Here is a 22,543-nt window from a genome sequence, read left to right on the forward strand (position 1 = left end):
TATCAGCTACTTATTTTTTTAGGCGAGGGATGGCTGTGGCCATTTTGAAAATAGAGGGAGAGCAAGCAGAGTCAAAGGACAGGTTGAAGAGTTCAGAGAGGTGAGAGGCCACTCAGGGGGCAATAGGCGTGACTAGCTGAGGAGCAAGAGGGCCTGAATGGGGCACGAGGGGTTAGCCTCCATCAGTATAGATAGAACTTCTTCAGTATTAATGTGGCTAACGCGGGAGATAGAGGTAGAGGATGATGGTACAGTAGGCAGAGTGCCGAAAGTAGGAGGAGGGAGGGCGAGGAAGTTCAGACAAAAGTCTCTATTTTTTTATATCATTCCAGCAAGTATTCAACTAGGTAATTATCTTTGAGAGTGGAGTTGATAGTCATAGGTTTAGAAGGAGTGATTTTAGGGTGCCCTGTAGCCAGCAAGGATGGTTGCTGTGCGGGTCTATGAGAGTGAGGTAGAATTCCCTTTTTGCTCTATCAAGAGTGGGCTTGAGAGAGTTCAGGGCAGAGAGGTAGAGTTGCAAAACTGTACTACACTGTAATAACACTATACCACTGTCTGCAGTTCATGAGAAAATCATTGAGGCCCCTCCTTAATGTTTTAAAATTCCTTAACTAAATTCTTAAAGTCCCCAGCAGTCCAAAGAACATTGCTTTCATCTGCGCCTCCACCCGTCACCCCAGCATTTCCCTTAAAGGAGCATGAAAAGTGACTGGGTCTTTTTGATAATTTATACCGCCTCCAGAGAGAGCAGCAGTAAAAAGAGAAGCGAGAGGTACTTATGAAAGTCTGGGGCCAACTCCCTGGAAGCTGGAGCTTAAGGATCATAAGTACTTGGCAAAGGCTGTTGGACAAATGATCCGTGTGGCTGTTGTTGCCCTGCTGTTTGTTTGGGTGTAGCAGTCATGGAGACTGTTGGGGTGCAGCAGCTGCATTGTCCATCTGCATCCCCTTGGAAGCTTGTGTATGTGCATTAAATTACCATAAAAACCAGGAACTGGGCATCATGTTTTGCCAATGATAAAATCTCAGGCGTACAAGAGGAAGCAGCCTGCAAGCCGCATGGAGAGTGACATGTCTGAGTTGCGGAATTGTCAGACAAACCGGGCTCATGCATCATTTTAGGGCACTGGCAAATCGGAGTCAGCTTTATTTGTCTGTCAAGACAAAGACAAGACACAGCTTCACCTACCCGACCACAACAAACGGACCCGCCCTCCAGATCCCTTACATTTATAGGTCACCAGTCAGGTGACTAATTCAAAACTAAGGATGAGAACATTCTAGAAACTCACTGTAGGCCTTACGGCCACTGTGAACTTCCGCCCTCAGAAATACAATACAAACCCTCATGATACGAGTCTGTCATCGATGCACATATCTGGCCGATGTATTGCATGACAAGTTCCTCCTATGTGCTTCCAGCCGGGGATCATCACTGGCCCCTCTCATCTAGACATTGCCTCATATTTCTCAACTGATTCTTTGGGTTTATTGGACAAACCCAGTTACATCATTAACACAATCCTACCTGATCTTGCCACAAAAAAAGTACCAGGCAGCTATTTTGTGGGTATGCTGTGTCTGTTTCTAAACGCACGAAAATAAGCATTGCCAAGAGAAAGGTTAAAACATGTCTCAAATCAGGTAATGTTCTTGTTAGAAGAAATATAATACACATAAAAACAAAGAATCCGTTGTGTGTGAACAGAGGTTAAAAGATATTACCTCCACGGTTGGCATGGGGATCTGGCTTTGGTCCTCCCAGGTCCTATCTACCTTTTATTGCAAGGTTTTCGCCATGTCACACATGGTAGCAGTTTCTGATCACCCGGATGCCACCTCTGCATGGATTTGGCCCACCTGAGCTGTTACTTGTTGTAACACAAAAGAAATAGCCATCAGTTTGGGAGTAGACTGGAGGACAGGCTTCATAGACTGCCAGGCTATGACTCACCGATACTGCACAGGAACTCATGTGAGCTGACACTGACCCTCTCAACTTTCAAACATTCCCCTAAGTGATAACAAGGGGAGCTGGACAGATAAGTAGGCCAGGACCTCCTGGGCTGAACAGGGCAGGAGAGGGCATCTTCCGTCAAATGTCAGGTGCAGAGACAGGAAGGGATGGGTCATCAGATGTGCAGTGGAACAGCAGTGGGGCTTGGGAAAGATAAGGAACACACAGTATTTGGGCTTGCCTAAAGTTCTTCCAGACCCCTCACAGAGCCCAGACTCACCAAAGTGAACGGTCCGACAAGTAACCACATTGGTCTAAGAAACACTGGGCCTGGCAGGCAGGAAGTGGGATGCATTGAGATGGCCTTGGCTGAAGGCAGAAGAAGGGATGTGACACAGAGGCTAAGCATGGGTGGACCACATCTATACTGGAATTACAGCAGGCAGATGACATACCGATGGCGAATAATGTTTTGTGGAGAAGGGTGTGCGCAGAAATTTAATTTCTGTAGGCTGCTGGATACACAGGTGTGCTCTGTCTTCTTGATGATAGCTGGGCTGATGCTGAGAAACGTTGACAGAGTTAACTACTGAAGTATTTTCAGAGAGTATCATGACACTTGGAGCCGGTGATCTGAAAGTAGACCTGCACTGCTTCCTGACACCCACCATTTCCTTTACAGATGTTGTATTCACTGTTTATTTTATTTAGCATGACATACCCACATGTTATTGTACATTGTATTACGTCGTCGTCAACGATTTGCTTCCATTCTCCTGTCCTCATCTATCTTCCATCCTTATTCTGCTTGTGGAAGTGCGTCTGCCTGTCAGTGTTCTCGGACGCTTTCTAAACAGCTTGCATTTCAGATTCTGCTTTGTACAATACGATTATTATACTCACATCTTCTTTGGCTACTTTCCACAATTATCAGTTCACACATGAAAGTTCAACAAAAGTTTACTGGCCTTCTAGGGCCAGATGTATTTTTCAATTGTCTGTCTCACTCTGCCAAATTATGTTCGAGCCTATTAGATGCTTGGTCTTTGTTGGCAATATTCTTATTCAGAAATAAACCTATGGAAAATAAGGAATATGTTCTCATAAACCAACATACAGCTACACAACAATCACAGACAAAACACAACTCTACCTGGCTGAGAAGCTCACCATCCCTGGGGCCAGAGCGCCATCCCAAGTCATGACATCACCAGATGGGAAACAAAGAACCGAGGGAGGGAAGAAAGTGTACATGGTTAGATGACCTATGACTGGAACAAGGTTCCAACAAAGGTAAGACTGGCCCTCTCCATCTTACACTTCAGAAAGGACTTGAGGACCCTACTTGAAATAAATGTCTCACCAATTGTTCCAATCAATACTATTTTTCCCTCTCGGGAACGCCCCCTTCCATTACCTATTCCCGCTACCTCTCCTTCTCCTAACCCTACCTATAACCCCCATGGTGCATCCCCTGTATAACGTTCGCCCAGCTATAAATCCTGTGCATACATACCGCGTGAGCACCTCTCAAGGCCTGCACACAATCCCAAAGCAACTACATCTAGTACCTAGCACTGCTTGGTATAGATACTACCTTCACAGTAAAGCTTGGCTTTAAACCTTGCAGTATATTACAGAAATGTTCTCTCACTCTGATAACTAGTCACAGTTAACAAACACACATCCATACTACCACAACCACTTTCCCAAACCTCATCTCAAGTGCTTTTCCCCTGAAGTCAATGTCACAGCTATGATCTAATACCCCTTTCCTATCAGCTCACACCCCAACCCTCTTCTTTCCTATCCACAGGCTAAGGTCTGACGACACCATGGCAGCATCAATAGGTTACGTCTCGGAAGAGGTAAGATCACTACTGTGGTTATGGGCACAGTATACATACTGATTAACCTAACCTAAAATACACAAAGGGCAACCCAAAAGAACAAGATATGAGAATGTATGTTTATAAATACAGCATCAGATAACCTACAAACTGTGCATATGTACATTACATATATTACACATGAAAACCTGAGCTCTGCTAAGAACAACAGAAACACAACTTTGTCCCAATTCGTCATAATCTATATATATATATATATATATATATATATATATATATATATATATATATATATATATATATATACAGGTCATCCTTTTGGCTAAGAAAATACCAAAATGATTGACAATATGCAAATTTCATTCTGCCGGAATACTTGAAATTACATTTTATTTTTCATTTATATGTATTAGCATAATGGCTTGCATGTTAGAACTAATTTCCCATTTAAGTTATTTTTTTTAATTGCAGCACCTCTTTACTCATTCCACCATGCTTCTGTTATATTGTTTAACCCGTTATAATTTCCCAATTTACACCCCTCTTCCTTTCCATTTGACTGCTAAACTTAATCCTAAATCTGGCCCCCTTCCTTCATTATCCCTTTTTTGCCTTTCTCTTTTTCCCAAGCCCTTAAATCTGAAAGCAAACTCACCCTGTCATTCTGTCTTTTAAATGCCTTACATTTTGATTTTCATCTTGTTTAAGTCATCTTAACTGAAAAAGAGGTTTCTAAAGTATAGTTGTTCTGTTTTTGAGATTTTGTTTCTTATTCCTCTTGTTTTGGAGACCCACCCATTAAGCATTTTGTTATGCAAAAGGTTACATTAGATTTAATGATGCCTTACTTTTAGGGACTATGCTTTCTCAAACAATTTATTTCTGTTTTACAAAAATCCATATGATTGTCAAGGACTCAAACCTCTCATGAAAAACATGTCCTGTAGGCTGAACTTGGAAAGCCTGCACACACCCAATGGTTCATTCTAAATATGTGGACCATTAACACGCAGTCCCACTAAAAAGCAGATTGCAAAATGGAAGACAAGATATTAATTTGTTGGCCAGGATTTCGGGATCTGGGGGATAATAGACTGTGTTACACACTGCTACACAGTAAAAACAAATTCTACGGACAACTGGTAGCCACTGGAGGGATCATGAAGCTGGTTAAAGTGATCTCATTGGCCCATGCCAAAAAAGTTGTTAGTATCTGTATTTTGACAAAATTAGCAATTTCCTGAAGTTCACATGTAGGCGTTATGGGCAGCATGGCTAGGTGTGATTAGATGTTACTCATTGTATTCTAAGCAATGGTGCATTTAACAAGAATTTGTCAATTACGACACATAGCAGCTCGATTGGGAGAGCAGCCAGTTCATAGGGCGTGTAGGAGATCATACGTGAATAGTCTGTAGCTTTGATAATAATAGTTTTTTATGAGGCTTGTTGTTGGGAAATACGAGAGTCTGAGCATGTTGTGAAATAGGAATGTCTGCGCGTGTTGTAAAATAAGGGCATCTGTGAGTAATGCTTTGTGTACACTACTGAATTACACTTTCAATAATCTTCGATGCAGAAGATTAAAACAAATCACTGAGAATCCAAACATTTATGACTATAGGTTTAGTAAGTGTATGAGACAGCGTGAAAGCTCAGCAAGTTACAATATCCCCTCCCCTCACCTCCTCATACTGGCAGTGACATAGTTGAGTCCTCATGGGTGGACTCAAGTGAATCTTTCATCAGAGGTTCACAAAATAAGTACAATATTTGGGATATTTTGGCAAGATACAATTCAGTTCGTGGCTTGAACTCTATAAATGGTCAATATTAATAGTATTGCCATTTCTTAGTCTGAGTACTTAACAGTAAAAATGTAATCCCTTATCATTCAGACTACTATCCAATGTGGGTTCTCTCATGATTAGTAAGATGTTCCCTACGATTAAAGCTTTTCTCACATTCAGAGCACTTATAAGGCCTATCTCCGATATGTAGTTTCTGGTGCCTAACAAGATTTCTCATCTGAGTAAAACTTTTTTCACATTGCATACATGTATATAGTCTTGTTACAGTCCTTGATCTCTGATATTTACAAATCCCCTGTTTGTGTCGGAAGTGCTGCTCAGATTCAGAACCTTTACACTGTCCATAGTTTTGTTGTGTGCTTTGTGGGTATACACACAGATTTTCTTTTCTCATACTACTAAATCCACTATCTGTAAATGAAGTCTCTGCACCATGAGGCTCCTGTTGTAATTCAGAATGCGTAACATTCCTGAGCCCGCCTACACATTGAGCAAAATTAATTCCCAGTCTTCTATTATTTTCTGAATACGAGTGGCTTCTGGATTTCGCTCCTCTTTGATATCTCTGGAACACCCTCAATTTGGCTCTTCCCAATGAAGCTTTCCATGGTGTCATTGGTGTCATTTCTGCTGCTGTCGAGTGAAATGGAAATCTTCCGATGCTTTTTTTATTTATAATCTCAAAACCTGCAGATTAAACAGAAAAAACACCGAGTTAGCAGTCTCTGTTTAAAAACATAGATTAAATAAAGCATATCATTCTCAACTATGCAGAAGCAAATTGGCTGCTGTGCATTCTTCAAATAGTTTTGCGCTCTTCTTATGTGTAAACAATAGCGGGGATACAGTACATCTTTGAGCACAAAACAGAGATCTCTTGAGCAGGTAGTGGGCCTGTTCTTTTCAAATGCAAACATTTTGTCTGAGAACCAAAAACATAACTTCTAGGTTGTGTAGTAATGGTAATTATCTATGATTCCAGCTAACATAAGTGAGTTAAACCAGTAATATTTCCTACTACCACACAATAGTGAATGAGTAAGTAATAGTTCTCATTTTCATATTGGCCAGTATCTGGGCACAGGACATGCCCACAAACCCAAATTCATGGAAGAGACACCCTAAACAAAAAGGTAATTTGTAACACTTGGTTGAAGATTACATTGTGTTCCTTCTTTGTTATAGAGACCAGGTGCTGGTCCCCAATCTTGGGTGTCCATACCCAGAAACATCTTTTCTAAACAGTATTAAGCTTAATTTAAGACCCTTTATAAAATGTTCCACATGGCTCAGCCAATTAGGAACAAGGTATTCCTGCTAATCCCAGGCGCTAGCTCCTGATAACCACTCAGAATGTTTCATTTGTGCTCACCTATGGAAAGTGGAGGAGTCCCGTTCCTGATCACCATCTTCTCGCCAGCCTGCCCTTACCTCTGTCTCTTCCTTTGTCATCCCTGTGGGGTGTGAAAAACCCTACACCGGCAGCCTGTCACAGCAGCATTGCTGCCCCTCCTCTTAAGGGCCACCCATGTGTGCTCTTTCCCACCGCCATGCAATCTCTACAAGAGGCTCCAGATGTGCATGACTGGTTGCCATAGCAACCTTGTGCCGCGGATGACCGAGGGCCTTCCTCTAAGGCAAGGAGTAAATAGGGGATGTTGAATCAGGGCCTGTCTTGAAGTGTACTTGATTGCTACTGTGCTTTTACTCTCCAGTTGAAGATGGCTGCCCCATATCGGCTTTGTGATGGAGGAGAGAGAAAGGCTTGGGGGGGGGACAGGAGGAAGACACGTGGCATGAGCGGGGGCCGGGGGGGAACAGGGGAGACACACCGGGCATGAGCAGGGGGTGGGGGGGAACAGGTGGAAGACACAGGACATGAGCGGGAGGTGGGGGGAACAGGAGAGAGACGCGGGGGTGGGGGGAACAGGAGGGAGACACTGGGCATGAGCAGGGGGTGGGGGGAACAGGAGGAAGACACAGGGCATGAGTGGGGGGTGGGGGGAACAGGAGGGAGACACGGGACATGAACAGGGAGTGGGGGGAACAGGAGAGGGACACGGGGCATGAGCAGAGGGTGGGGGGACAGGAGAGAGACACGGGGCATGAGCGGGGGTGGGGGGAACAGGAGAGAGACATGGGGCATGAGCGGGGGGTGAGGGGAACAGGAGGAAGACACGGGGCATGAGCGGGGGTGGGGGGAACAGGAGAGAGACACAGGCCATGAGCATGGGGTGGGGGGAACAGGAGGGAGACACGGGGCATGAGCGGAGGGTGGGGGGAACAGGAGAGAGACACAGGGCTTGAGCGGGGGTGGGGGGGGACAGGAGAGATACACTGGGCATGAGCGGGGGTAGGGGGAACAGGAGGGAGACACGGGGCATGAGCGGGGGTGGGGGGAACAGGAGAAAGACACGGGGCATGAGCAGGGGATGGGGGAACAGGAGAGAGACACGTGGCATGAGCGGGGGGTGGGGGAACAGAAGAGATACACGGGGCATGAGTGGGGGGTGGGGGAACAGAAGAGAGACACGGGGCATGAGCAGGGGGTGGGGGGAACAGGAGAGATACACTGGGCATGAGCGGGGGGTAGGGGGAACAGGAGGGAGACACGGGGCATGAGCGGGGGTGGTGGGGAACAGGAGAGAGACGCGGGGGTGGGGGGGAACAGGAGAGATACACGGGGAATGAGCAGGGGTGGGGGGAACAGGAGAGAGACACGGGGCATGAGCGGGGGTGGAGGAAACAGGAGGGAGACACGGGGCATGAGCAGGGGGTGGGGGGAACAGGAGAGAGACACAGGACATGAGCAGACGGTGGGAGGAACAGGAGAGACACACAGGGCATGAGCAGGGGGTAGGGTGGGCCAGGAGGGAGACACGGGGCATGAGCAGGGGGTCGGGGGAACAGGAGGAAAACACGGGGCATGAGCGGGGGGTGGGGAGGAACAGGAGAGAGACACGGGGCATGAGCGGGCGTGGGGGAACAGGAGGGAGACACGGGGCATGAGCGTGGGTGGGGGGAACAGGAGAGAGACACGGGGCATGAACAGGGGTGGGGGGAACAGAAGAGAGACACGGGGCATGAGCGGGGGTGGGGGGAACAGGAGGGAGACACGGGGCATGAGCGGGGGTTGGGGGGAACAGAAGGAAAACACAGGGCATGAGCGGGGGGGAACAGGAGAGAGACACAGGGCATGAGCGGGGGGTGGGGGGAACAGGAGGAAGATACGGGGCATGACCGGGGGGTGGGGGGAACAGGAGGGAGACACAGGGCATGAGTGGGGGATGGGGGAACAGGAGAAAGACACAGGGCATAAGCGGGGGTGGGGGGAACAGGAGAGAGACACGGGGCATGAGAGGGGGTAGGGGGTAACAGGAGAGAGACATGGGGCATGAGCGGGAGGTGGGGAATACAGTAGGGAGACATGGGGCATGAGCGGGGGGTGGGGGGGAACAGGAGAGAGACACGGGGCATGAGCAGGGGGTGGGGGGAACAGGAGAGAGACACAGGGCATGAGCAGGGAGAACAGAAGGAAGACACGGGGCATGAGCGGGGGTGGGGGGAACAGGACGACGACGACAGGGGGCATGAGCAGGGGGGTGGGGGGAACAGGAGGAAGAGAGGGGGCATGAGCGGGGGGGAACAGGAGGAAGACACAGGGCATGAGCGGGGTGGGGGGGAACAGGAGGAAGACACGGGGCATGAGCGGGGATGGGGGAACAGGAGGAAGACACGGGGCATGAGCGGGGGGTGGCGGGAACAGGAGGAAGACACGGGGCATGAGCGGGGAGTGGGGGGAACAGGAGGAAGACACGGGGCATGAGCGGGGAGTGGGGGGACCAGGAGAGAGACACGGGGCACGAGTGGGGGGTGGGGGGAACAGGAGGAAGACACGGGGCATGAGCGGGGGGAACAGAGGGAGACACGGGGCATGAGCAGGGGTGGGGGGAACAGGAGGGAGACACGGGGCATGAGCAGGGGGTGGGGGGAACAGGTGGAAGACACGGGGCATGAGCAGGGGTTAGGGGAACAAGAGGGAGACACGGGCATGAGCGGGGGGTGGGGGGAACAGGAGAGAGACACGGGGCATGAGCAGGGGGTGGGGGGAAAAGGAGAGATACACGGGGCATGAGCGGGGGGTGGGGGGAACAGGAGAGAGACACGGGGCATGAGCGGGGGATGGGGGAACAGGAGAGAGACACAGGGCATGAGTGGGGCGTGGGGGAAACAGGAGGGAGACACAGGGCATGAGTGGGGGTGGGGGCGAACAGGAGAGAGACACGGGGCATGAGCAGGGGGTGGGGGGAACAGGAGGGAGACACGGGGCATGAGCGGGGGTGGGGGGAACAGGAGAAAGACACAGGGCATGAGCGGGGGGTGGGGGGAACAGGAGAGAGACGGGGCATGAGCAGTGGGTGGGGGGCAACAGGAGGGAGACACGGGGCATGAGCGGGGGGTGGGGGAACAGGAGGAAGACACGGAGCATGAGCGGGGGGAACAGAGAGAGGCGGGGGGAACAGGAGGGAGACACGGGGCATGAGCAGGGGGTGGGGGGAACAGGAGGAAGACACGGGGCATGAGCAGGGGGTGGGGGGAACAGGAGGGAGACACAGGCATGAGCGGGGGGTGGGGGAACAGGAGAGAGACACGGGGCATGAGCGGGGAGTGAGGGGAACAGGAGGAAGACACAGGGCATGAGCGGGGGGTGGGGGGAACAGGAGGAAGACACGGGGCATGAGCAGGGGTTGGGGGGAACAGGTGAGAGACACGGAATGAGCGGGGGGTGGGGGGGAACAGGAGAGAGACACGGGGCATGAGCGGGGGTGGGGGGAACAGGAGAGAGACACGGGGCATGAGCAGGGGGTGGGGGAACAGGAGAGAGGCACGGGGCATGAGCGGGGGTGGGGGGAACAGGAGAGATACACTGGGCATGAGCGGGGGGTAGGGGGAACAGGAGGGAGACACGGGGCATGAGTGGGGGTGGAGGGAACAGGAGAGAGACACGGGGCATGAGCAGGGGGTGGGGGGGAACAGGAGAGAGACGCGGGGGTGGGGGGGAACAGGAGAGATACACGGGGAATGAGCGGGGGTGGGGGGAACAGGAGAGAGACACGGGGCATGAGCGGGGGTGGGGGAAACAGGAGGGAGACACGGGGCATGAGCGGGGGGTGGGGGGAACAGGAGAGAGACACAGGACATGAGCAGACGGTGGGAGGAACAGGAGAGAGACACAGGGCATGAGCGGGGTGTAGGGTGGGCCAGGAGGGAGACACGGGGCATGAGCAGGGGGTCGGGGGAACAGGAGGAAAACACGGGGCATGAGCGGGGGCTGGGGGGGAACAGGAGAGAAACGGGGCATGAGCGGGCGTGGGGGGGACAGGAGGGAGACACAGGGCATGAGCGGGGGGTGGGGGGAACAGGAGAGAGACACGGGGCATGAGCAGGGGTGGGGGGAACAGAAGAGAGACATGGGGCATGAGCGGGGGGTGGGGGGAACAGGTGGGAGATACGGGGCATGAGCGGGGGTTGGGGGAACAGGAGGAAAACACAGGGCATGAGTGGGGGGGAACAGGAGAGAGACACAGGGCATGAGCGGGGGTGGGGGGAACAGGAGGAAGACACGGGGCATGACCGGGGGTGGGGGGAACCGGAGGGAGACACAGGGCATGAGCGGGGGATGGGGGAACAGGAGAAAGACACAGGGCATAAGCGGGGGTGGGGGGAACAGGAGAGAGACACGGGGCATGAGCGGGGGTAGGGGGCAACAGGAGAGAGAGAGACATGGGGCATGAGTGGGAGGTGGGGAATACAGTAGGGAGACATGGGGCATGAGCGGGGGGTGGGGGGAACAGGAGAGAGACACGGGGCATGAGCAGGGAGTGGGGGGGAACAGGAGAGAGACACAGGGCATGAGCAGGGGGAACAGAAGGAAGACACGGGGCATCAGCGGGGGGTGGGGGGAACAGAAGGAAGACACGGGGCATCAGCGGGGGTGGGGAACAAGAGGTCAACAATGGGCATCATAGGAGGGGGGACAAGAGGAAGACACGGGGCATGAGCGGGGGGTGGGGGGAACAGGACGACGACAGGGGGCATGAGCAGGGGGGTGGGGGGAACAGGAGGAAGAGAGGGGGCATGAGCGGGTGGAACAGGAGGAAGACACGGCATGAGCGGGGTGGGGGGGAACTGGAGGAAGACACGGGGCATGAGCGGGGGGTTGGGGGAACAGGAGGAAGACACGGGGCATGAGCGGGGAGTGGGGGGAACAGGAGGAAGACACGGGGCATGAGCGGAGAGTGGGGGGACCAGGAGAGAGACACGGGGCACAAGTGGGGGGTGGGGGGAACAGGAGGAAGACACGGGGCATGAGCGGGGGGAACAGAGAGAGACACGGGGCATGAGCAGGGGTGGGGGGAACAGGAGGGAGACACGGGGCATGAGCAGGGGGTGGGGGAGAACAGGAGGAAGACACGGGCATGAGCAGGGGTTGGGGGAACAAGAGGGAGACACGGGCATGAGCGGGGGGTGGGGGGAACAGGAGAGAGACACGGGGCATGAGCGGGGGGTGGGGGGAAAAGGAGATACACGGTCATGAGCGGGGGGTGGGGGGAACAGTAGAGAGACACGGGGCATGAGCGGGGGATGAGGGAACAGGAGAGAGACACAGGGCATGAGCGGGGCGTGGGGGAAACAGGAGGGAGACACGGGGCATGAGCGGGGGTGGGGGGGAACAGGAGAGAGACACGGGGCATGAGCGGGGGGTGGGGGAACAGGAGGGAGACAAGGGGCATGAGCGGGGGGTGGGGGGAACAGGAGAAAGACACGGCATGAGCGGGGGGTGGGGGGAACAGGAGAGAGACACGGGGCATGAGCAGTGGGTGGGGGGCAACAGGAGGGAGACACGGGGCATGAGCGGGGGGTGGGGGAACAGGAGGAAGACACGGAGCATGAGCGGGGGGAACAAAGAGAGGCGGGGGAACAGGAGGGAGACACGGGGCATGAGCAGGGGGTGGGGGGAACAGGAGGAAGACACGGGGCATGAGCAGGGGGTAGGGGGAACAGGAGGGAGACACGGGGCATGAGCGGGAGTGGGGGGAACAGGAGGAAGACACAGGGCATGAGCAGGGGGTGGGGGGAACAGGAGAGAGACACGGGGCATGAGCAGGGGTGGGGGGGAACAGGAGAGAGACACAGGGCATGAGCAGGGGGTGGGGGGGAACAGGAGAGAGACACGGGGCATGAGCGGGGGTGGGGGGAACAGGAGAGAGACACAGGGCATGAGCAGGGGGTGGGGGAACAGGAGAGAGACACGGGGCATGAGCGGGGGCAACAGGAGGGAGACACGGGGCATGAGCGGGGGTGGGGGGAACGGGAGGAAGACACAGGGCATGAGCGGGGGAACATAGAGAGACACGGGGCATGAGCGGGGGGAACAGGAGGGAGACACGGGGCATGAGCAGGGGTGGGGGAACAGGAGGAAGACACGGGGCATGAGCAGGGGGTGGGGGAATAGGAGGGTGACACGGGCATGAGCGGGGGTGGGGGGAACAGGAGAGAGACACGGGGCATGAGCGCGGGGTGGGGGGGAACAGGAGAGAGACACGGGGAATGAGCGGGGGTGGGGAGAATAGGAGATACACAGGGCATGAGCGGGGGTGGGGGGAACAGGAGAGAGACACGGGGCATGAGCGGGGGTGGGGGGAACAGGAGAGAGTCACGGGGCATGGTTGGGGCATGGGGGAAACAGGAGGGAGACACGGGGCATGAGCGGGGGGTGGGGGGAATAGGAGGGAGACACGGGGCATGAGCGAGGGGTGGGGGGAACAGGAGAGAGACACGGGGCATGAGCGGGGGGTGGGGGGAACAGGAGGGAGACACGGCATGAGCGGGGGGTGGCGGGGAACAGGAGAGAGACACGGGGCATGAGCAGGGGTGGGGGGAACAGGAGAGAGACACGGGGCATGAGCGGGGAGTGGGGGGAACAGGAGGGAGACACGGGGCATGAGTGGGGGTTGGGGGAACAGGAGAAAGACACAGGGCATGAGCGGGGGGTGGGGGGAACAGGAGAGAGACACGGGGCATGAGCGGGGGTGGGGGGGTACAGGAGGGAGACACGGGGCATGAGCGGGGGGTGGAGGGAACAAGAGAGAGACACGGGGCATGAGCAGGGGGTGGGGGGCAACAGGAGGGAGACATGGGGCATGAGCGGGGCTGGGGGAACAGGAGGAAGACACGGAGCATGAGCGGGGGAACAGAGAGAGGCGGGGGAACAGGAGGGACACACGGGGCATGAGCGGGGGTGGGGGGAACAGGAGGAAGACACGGGGCATGAGCAGAGGGTGGGCGGAACAGGAGGGAGACACGGGCATGAGCGGGGGGTGGGGGGAACAGGAGAGAGACACGGGGCATGAGCAGGGGGTGGGGGGAACAGGAGGAAGACACAGGGCATGAGCGGGGGGCGGGGGGGAACAGGACAGAGACACGGAGCATGCGCGGGGGTGGGGGCACAGGAGAGAGACACGGGGCATGAGCAGGGGTGGGGGGGAACAGGAGAGAGACGGGGCATGAGCGGGGGGTGGGGGGAACAGGAGATAGACACAGGGCATGAGCGGGGGGTGGGGAACAGGAGATAGAGACGGGGCATGAGCAGTGGGTGGGGGGCAACAGGAGGGAGACACGGGGCATGAGCGGGGGGTGGGGGAACAGGAGGAAGACACGGAGCATGAGCAGGGGGAACAGAGAGAGGCGGGGGGAACAGGAGAGAGACACGGGGCATGAGCGCGGGGTGGGGGGAACAGGAGGAAGACACGGGGAATGAGCGGGGGTGGGGAGAATAGGAGAGTTACACAGGGCATGAGCGGGGGTGGGGGGAACAGGAGACACGGGGCATGAGCGGGGGGTGGGGGGAACAGGAGAGAGACACGGGGCATGAGCGGGGGGTGGGGGGGAACAGGAGGGAGACACGGCATGAGCGGGGGGTGGCGGGGAACAGGAGAGAGACACGGGCATGAGCAGGGGTGGGGGGAACAGGAGAGAGACACGGGGCATGAGCGGGGAGTGGGGGGAACAGGAGGGAGACACGGGGCATGAGTGGGGGTTGGGGGGAACAGGAGAAAGACACAGGGCATGAACGGGGGGTGGGGGGAACAGGAGAGAGACACGGGGCATGAGCGGGGTTGGGGGGTACAGGAGGGAGACACGGGGCATGAGCGGGGGGTGGAGGGAACAAGAGAGACATGGGGCATGAGCAGGGGGTGGGGGGCAACAGGAGGGAGACATGGGGCATGAGCGGGGCTGGGGGAACAGGAGGAAGACACGGAGCATGCGCGGGGGTGGGGGGCACAGGAGAGAGACACGGGGCATGAGCAGGGGTGGGTGGGAACAGGAGAGAGACGGGGCATGGGCGGGGGGAACAGGAGATAGACACAGGGCATGAGCGGGGGGTGGGGGAACAGGAGATAGAGACGGGGCATGAGCGGTGGGGGGCAACAGGAGGGAGACACGGGGCATGAGCGGGGGGTGGGGGAACAGGAGGAAGACACGGAGCATGAGCAGGGGGAACAGAGAGAGGCGGGGGGAACAGGAGGGAGACACGGGGCATGAGCAGGGGGTGGGGGAACAGGAGGGAGACACGGGCATGAGCGGGGGCTGGGGGGAACAGGAGAGAGATACGGGGCATGAGCGGGGGTGGGGGGAACAGGAGGAAGACACAGGGCATGAGCGGGGGGTGGGGGGAACAGGAGGAAGACACGGGGCATGAGCAGGGGTGGGGGGGAACAGGAGAGAGACACAGGGCATGAGCGGGGGGTGGGGGAGAACAGGAGAGAGACAGGGGGCATGAGCGGGGGTGGGGGGAACAGGAGAGAGACACGGGGCATGAGCAGGGGGTGGGGGAACAGGAGAGAGGCACGGGGCATGAGCGGGGGCAACAGGAGGGAGACGCGGGGGTGGGGGGAACGGGAGGAAGACACGGGGCATGAGCGGGGGCAACAGAGAGAGACACGGGGCATGAGCGGGGGTGGGGGGAACAGGAGGGAGACACGGGGCATGAGCAGGGGTGGGGGAACAGGAGGAAGACACGGGGCATGAGCAGGGGGTGGGGGAACAGGAGGGTGACACGGGCATGAGCGGGGGTGGGGGGAACAGGAGAGAGACACGGGGCATGAGCGGGGGGTGGGGGGAACAGGAGAGAGACACGGGGAATGAGCGGGGGTGGGGAGAACAGGAGAGATACACAGGGAGAGCATGAGCGGGGGGTGGGGGGAACAGGAGAGAGACACAGGGCATGAGCTGGGGTGGGGGGAACAGGAGAGAGTCACAGGGCAAGAGTGGGGCATGGGGGAAACAGGAGGGAGACACGGGGCATGAGCGGGGGGTGGGGGGAATAGGAGGGAGACACGGGGCATGAGCGAGGGGTGGGGGGAACAGGAGAGAGACACGGGGCATGAGCGGGGGGTGGGGGGGAACAGGAGAGAGACATGGGGCATGAGCGGGGAGTGGGGGGAACAGGAGGGAGACACAGGGCATGAGTGGGGATTGGGGGGAACAGGAGAAAGACACAGGGCATGAGCGGGGGGTGGGGGAACAGGAGAGAGACACGGGGCATGAGCAGGGGGTGGGGGGTACAGGAGGGAGACACAGGGCATGAGCGGGGGGTGGAGGGAACAAGAGAGAGACACGGGGCATGAGCAGGGGGTGGGGGGCAACAGGAGGGAGACATGGGGCATGAGCGGGGGTGGGGGAACAGGAGGAAGACACGGAGCATGAGCGGGGGGAACAGGAGGGACACACGGGGCAAGAGCGGGGGGTGGGGGGAACAGGAGGAAGACACAGGGCATGAGCGGGGGGGAACAGGACAGAGACACGGAGCATGCGCGGGGGTGGGGGGCACAGGAGAGAGACACGGGGCATGAGCAGGGGTGGGGGGGAACAGGAGAGAGACGGGGCATGGGCGGGGGGAACAGGAGATAGACACAGGGCATGAGCGGGGGGTGGGGGAACAGGAGATAGAGACGGGGCATGAGCAGTGGGTGGGGGGCAACAGGAGGGAGACACGGGGCATGAGCGGGGGGTGGGGGAACAGGAGGAAGACACGGAGCATGAGCAGGGGGAACAGAGAGAGGCGGGGGGAACAGGAGGGAGACACGGGGCATGAGCAGGGGGTGGGGGAACAGGAGGGAGACACGGGCATGAGCGGGGGCTGGGGGGAACAGGAGAGAGATACGGGGCATGAGCGGGGGGTGGGGGGAACAGGAGGAAGACACAGGGCATGAGCGGGGGGTGGGGGGAACAGGAGGAAGACACGGGGCATGAGCAGGGGTGGGGGGGAACAGGAGAGAGACACAGGGCATGAGCGGGGGGTGGGGGAGAACAGGAGAGAGACAGGGGGCATGAGCGGGGGTGGGGGGAACAGGAGAGAGACACGGGGCATGAGCAGGGGGTGGGGGAACAGGAGAGAGGCACGGGGCATGAGCGGGGGCAACAGGAGGGAGACGCGGGGGTGGGGGGAACGGGAGGAAGACACGGGGCATGAGCGGGGGCAACAGAGAGAGACACGGGGCATGAGCGGGGGTGGGGGGAACAGGAGGGAGACACGGGGCATGAGCAGGGGTGGGGGAACAGGAGGAAGACACGGGGCATGAGCAGGGGGTGGGGGAACAGGAGGGTGACACGGGCATGAGCGGGGGTGGGGGGAACAGGAGAGAGACACGGGGCATGAGCGGGGGGTGGGGGGAACAGGAGAGAGACACGGGGAATGAGCGGGGGTGGGGAGAACAGGAGAGATACACAGGGAGAGCATGAGCGGGGGGTGGGGGGAACAGGAGAGAGACACAGGGCATGAGCTGGGGTGGGGGGAACAGGAGAGAGTCACAGGGCAAGAGTGGGGCATGGGGGAAACAGGAGGGAGACACGGGGCATGAGCGGGGGGTGGGGGGAATAGGAGGGAGACACGGGGCATGAGCGAGGGGTGGGGGGAACAGGAGAGAGACACGGGGCATGAGCGGGGGGTGGGGGGGAACAGGAGAGAGACATGGGGCATGAGCGGGGAGTGGGGGGAACAGGAGGGAGACACAGGGCATGAGTGGGGATTGGGGGGAACAGGAGAAAGACACAGGGCATGAGCGGGGGGTGGGGGAACAGGAGAGAGACACGGGGCATGAGCAGGGGGTGGGGGGTACAGGAGGGAGACACAGGGCATGAGCGGGGGGTGGAGGGAACAAGAGAGAGACACGGGGCATGAGCAGGGGGTGGGGGGCAACAGGAGGGAGACATGGGGCATGAGCGGGGGTGGGGGAACAGGAGGAAGACACGGAGCATGAGCGGGGGGAACAGGAGGGACACACGGGGCATGAGCGGGGGGTGGGGGGAACAGGAGGAAGACACGGGGCATGAGCAGGGGGTGGATGGAACAGGAGGGAGACACGGGCATGAGCGGGGGGTGGGGGGAACAGGAGAGAGACACGGGGCATGAGCGGGGGGTGGGGGGAACAGGAGGAAGACACAGGGCATGAGCGGGGGGTGGGGGGAACAGGACAGAGACACGGGGCATGCGCGGGGGTGGGGGGCACAGGAGAGAGACACGGGGCATGAGCAGGGGTGGGGGGAACAGGAGAAGGAGAGAGACATGGGGCATGAGCGGTGGGGGGAACAGGAGAGAGACACGGGGCATGAGCAGGGGGTGGGGGGTACAGGAGGGAGACACAGGGCATGAGCGGGGGTGGAGGGAACAAGAGAGAGACACGGGGCATGAGCAGGGGGTGGGGGGCAACAGGAGGGAGACATGGGGCATGAGCGGGGGTGGGGGAACAGGAGGAAGACACGGAGCATGAGCGGGGGGAACAGGAGGGACACACGGGGCATGAGCGGGGGTTGGGGGGAACAGGAGGAAGACACGGGGCATGAGCAGGGGGTGGGTGGAACAGGAGGGAGACACGGGCATGAGCGGGGGGTGGGGGGAACAGGAGAGAGACACGGGGCATGAGCGGGGGGTGGGGGGAACAGGAGGAAGACACAGGGCATGAGCGGGGGGTGGGGGGAACAGGACAGAGACACGGGGCATGCGCGGGGGTGGGGGGCACAGGAGAGAGACACGGGGCATGAGCAGGGGTGGGGGGAACAGGAGAAGGAGAGAGACATGTGGCATGAGCGGTGGGGGGGAATAGGAGAGAGACACGGGGCATGAGCGGGGGGTGGGGGAACAGGAGAGAGACACGGGGCATGAGCAGGGGGTGGGGGAACAGGAGAGAGGCACAGGGCATGAGCGGGGGCAACAGGAGGGAGACACGGGGCATGAGCGGGGGTGGGGGGAACGGGAGGAAGACACGGGGCATGAGCGGGGGGAACAGAGAGAGACACGGGGCATGAGCGGGGGTGGGGGAAACAGGAGGGAGACACGGGGCGGGGGTGGGGGAACAGGAGGAAGACACGGGGCGTGAGCAGGGGGTGGGGGAACAGGAGAGAGACACGGGGCATGAGCAGGGGGTGGGAGAACAGGAGAGAGGCACAAGGCATGAGCGGGGGCAACAGGAGGGAGACATGAAGCATGAGCGGGGGTGGGGGAACGGGAGGAAGACACGGGTCATGAGCGGGGGGAACAGAGAGAGACACGGGGCATGAGCGGGGGTGGGGGGAACAGGAGGGAGACACGGGGCATGAGCCGGGGTGATGGAACAGGAGGAAGAGACGGGGCATGAGCGGGGGGGAACAGGAGGGTGACACGGGCATGAGCGGGGGGAACAGGAGAGAGACACGGGGCATGAGCGGGGGGTAGGGGGAACAGGAGAGAGACACGGGGAATGAGCGGGGGTGGGGAGAACAGGAGAGATACACAGGGCATGAGCAGGGGTGGGGGGAACAGGACAGAGACACGGGTATGAGCGGGGATGGGGGAAACAGGAGGGTGACACGGGGCATGGGGTGGGGGGAACAGGAGGGAGACACGGGGCATGAGCGAGGGGTGGGGGGAATAGGAGAAAGACACGGGGCATGAGCGGGGGGTGGGGGGAACAGGAGGGAGACACGGGCATGAGCGGGGGGTGGGGGGCAACAGGAGAGAAACAGGGGGCATGAGCAGGGGGTGGGGGGCAACAGGAGAGAGACACGGGGGGTACAGGAAGGAGACACGGGGCATGATGTCATGATGCCTACCTCCAAGGAGCCAGGTCCGACCCAGCAACCCCAGAGGCAGGCATCATTTCCCCCAAGGGAGTGCCAGCAGGCCCAAGCTGGGGCCCTTTGGACGCAGTCGTGGCGCCTTAGGCGCCAGGCTCATGTTGGACCCCTGTCCTGGCGCCTTAGGCGCCAGGCTCATAAAGCTAGACATGTGTTCAAGTGTTTTAATGTGCACTTACCTGATACAGACCATGCTGCCACGTCCAGGCCCTCTTGAGGCCTGAATGGAACTACTTTACCTGTGGGATTACTTTCCACCCGGGTGTGGTCGGGGAAGGATACATACCTGATCGGAGGAAGGATACACACTTGGAACTTCTTCCAAAGCTATTTAAACCACACCCGATCAGCAACTCACGCTTCGCGTTGTTCTGCTCCTCGCAGCTGGACGCTCACCGTGTCAGCTCCTGCATCTGGACCTCAGCCACGCCTGTCAGTATCCTGGGTCACCTGCAAAGGGAGACAAAAGACCTTACCTGCTAAATCAGCACCACAGAGACATCACACCGACGATCCTGAAAAGGAAGACATCATTTTAAAAGCATTTCGCTACGATCGCTGCAGCGCTGCATTTCACTCAACCTTCCTGGACGCCACCATCTTCAGCAGCGATCATCCGGATCCACAGCCACTTCCCAGAACCTAGAGAGAAAGACAAGAACAAGGTGAGAGAAGGAAGGGAATAGGAAAAGCTCAGTTTCCTTCTAAGTCTAACCTGTTGGGTCATTCCCATTTCATTTCGGGTCTTGCCGCTTCCAGGCATCCAGACCCCGGCCCCTATGGGGAAAACAGAGTCCGCAGACATCACGCAAACCGCTTGCCCAATCCCTGTCCTCTCCATAATAATCTACCCCCGTTTGGTTGTCCAACAAATGGAAGTCTGGATCCTCAGTATATTGTTGTGGATCCTCACTATACTGTTGATAAGGTTGTATATAGTAAGGGTCTGAAATCAGGCCCTGAGTTGGAGTCTGAAACCGGGTTTTTTTTTACTAGAGGGCTGAGGGTCCCTGGATCCTGAAGGAGTAGCGCCGTCTGGAGTGTAAGTGAGGAAATGTTCTGGGTTTTCAGAGTAGAAATCAGCCAGGGAAGACATTCTCCTCATTACCCTGTCTATATCGTCACTGCTCCATTCTCTGGAGCTGGGGATGATAACCTCTTGTGAAGGTTCCCCTCCTATTTCCCTAACGTGAGGAGTGGGAGCAATAGGTTTGGTCTTAGGGGCAGAGACAGGGGTCTTGGAACTTTCTTTATCTGAAGACTTAAGTGTCTGTGGTGCAGAAGTAGAGTGTACTGACCTTTTATGCTGTTTGCCCCCTTCCCCTTGAGTAGAAGAGTGTTTTCCTGAAGTTTTCACCTTTTCTAAGCTTTTTGACGCCTGGCGTCGAGATTCGGGGGTACTCTCTCTCTCTTTCGAGTGTGCACGTCGGGACTCAGAAGCAGACGCCCGAACGAGCTGCCGGAGCCGACTTCTGGTGTGCGTCCTGGGGGTGGAGGCCGGATTGGTTTTCTGACGAACGTACCTCCGTGACTTGGGGAAGCGAGGCACTCTTGGCAACTGTGGACAGTTGCCTCATGTCGTGCGGCGATCTCGACCTGGAACGCCCAGAGGACACCAACTTTGTGGACCGCTCTCTCCGTGCCTCTTTTTTCCAAGAACTCGACACACGTGTCGAGTCGCGGTTGGGCTTAGAGTGTTTATGTGTAGTAGTAGTATGGGTAGCGCTCGTGTCGTTGGGTGTGTTCCCCATAACTGCCCTGCCGGACAATCCTCCTGGGTCGGGGACTAGCGCTTGGGCGTCTTTCGACACCTCTGTGCCCTCGCCGTCCGAAAGTACGGCGTCGCTGCCATCACTGAAAGCACCCACCGCTTCCATGGCCTCGAGTTGCCTGGCGTGGTGGGCCCAACGTTTAGTGGAGCGGTCCTTTAGTATTTTCGCCTTAAACAGGCTACACGCTCTGCAATTAGCCTTGGGGTGATCCCTCGGCAAGCAGAGGTTACAGGTGGCGTGTTTGTCAACCGAAGGGTATTTGCGGTTGCACTTGGGGCAAAATTTAAACGGAGTACTTTCCATATGCACCTAGTGGCAGCGGGCTTTTGTATGTAGGAAATAATAAGAGTGTAAAGTATGTTACCATCCCCCACTCTCCCTACTTGCAGGGCTGAGGCCAGAGGCCTTCCTAGGCCCGGGCTGAGGCCAGAGGCCTTCCGAGGCCCAAAGTCTGCTGTGCAGCTCTCGACGTTTGTTTGTTCTTCAGACCGGCGTCGATCTTCGATGTCTCGACGTGGGAGTGAAAGAACGGGCAAATTAATATTGATTTTTTGCAAAATGGCTGAAAGCCAGGGAACTCCGTGCAATGCTTCCGACAAGTATGGCGATATAAAAAACAATCTGTGGGTCCTACACGCGTGAGGGATCATGGGTACAGTGGACGTCACACATAGTATTACTGGCACGCCATGTGTCAACGCCCATTTTCGAGTTTCGAAAAACAAACTTTAATACTCTGCAGCTTCCACTAGATGCCTGCCTATGCACAGCATGTGATCTAAGCAGATTCCACAAGCCTCAGAAATATATATATATACACACACACACACACTAGAAGGTGTAACCATGCTTCGCACAGTAATTCCTACTTCAGTCCTAGTTTGAAGTTTATTTAATGAATTAAACCAATGCTTCTTTGTAGACAATATTGCTAGTCTTTCCTGTAGGAGCTAGTGTGAACAAATTGTCTTTGTT

The 22,543-nt window shown here is 56.9% G+C and overlaps 1 protein-coding gene across 2 annotated transcripts in view; it reads right to left on the bottom strand.

Annotated features, from left to right (window-relative positions):
• Nucleotides 1-2,645: 2,645 nt before the first annotated feature.
• Nucleotides 2,646-22,543, bottom strand: part of LOC138448912 (zinc finger protein 282-like) — a 464,485-nt gene continuing 444,587 nt past the window's right edge. For both annotated transcript variants that reach the window (XM_069604729.1, XM_069604728.1), the window contains one exon: nucleotides 2,646-6,308. In XM_069604729.1, coding sequence (XP_069460830.1) covers nucleotides 5,713-6,308 — 596 coding nt within the window. In that variant the 3' untranslated portion in view covers nucleotides 2,646-5,712. The remainder of the gene's footprint in view (nucleotides 6,309-22,543) is intronic.

This window comes from Ambystoma mexicanum, chromosome 1p (assembly GCF_040938575.1).
Source record: "Ambystoma mexicanum isolate Mex_15411 chromosome 1p, UKY_AmexF1_1, whole genome shotgun sequence".
Classification (NCBI taxonomy): Eukaryota; Metazoa; Chordata; class Amphibia; order Caudata; family Ambystomatidae; genus Ambystoma; species Ambystoma mexicanum.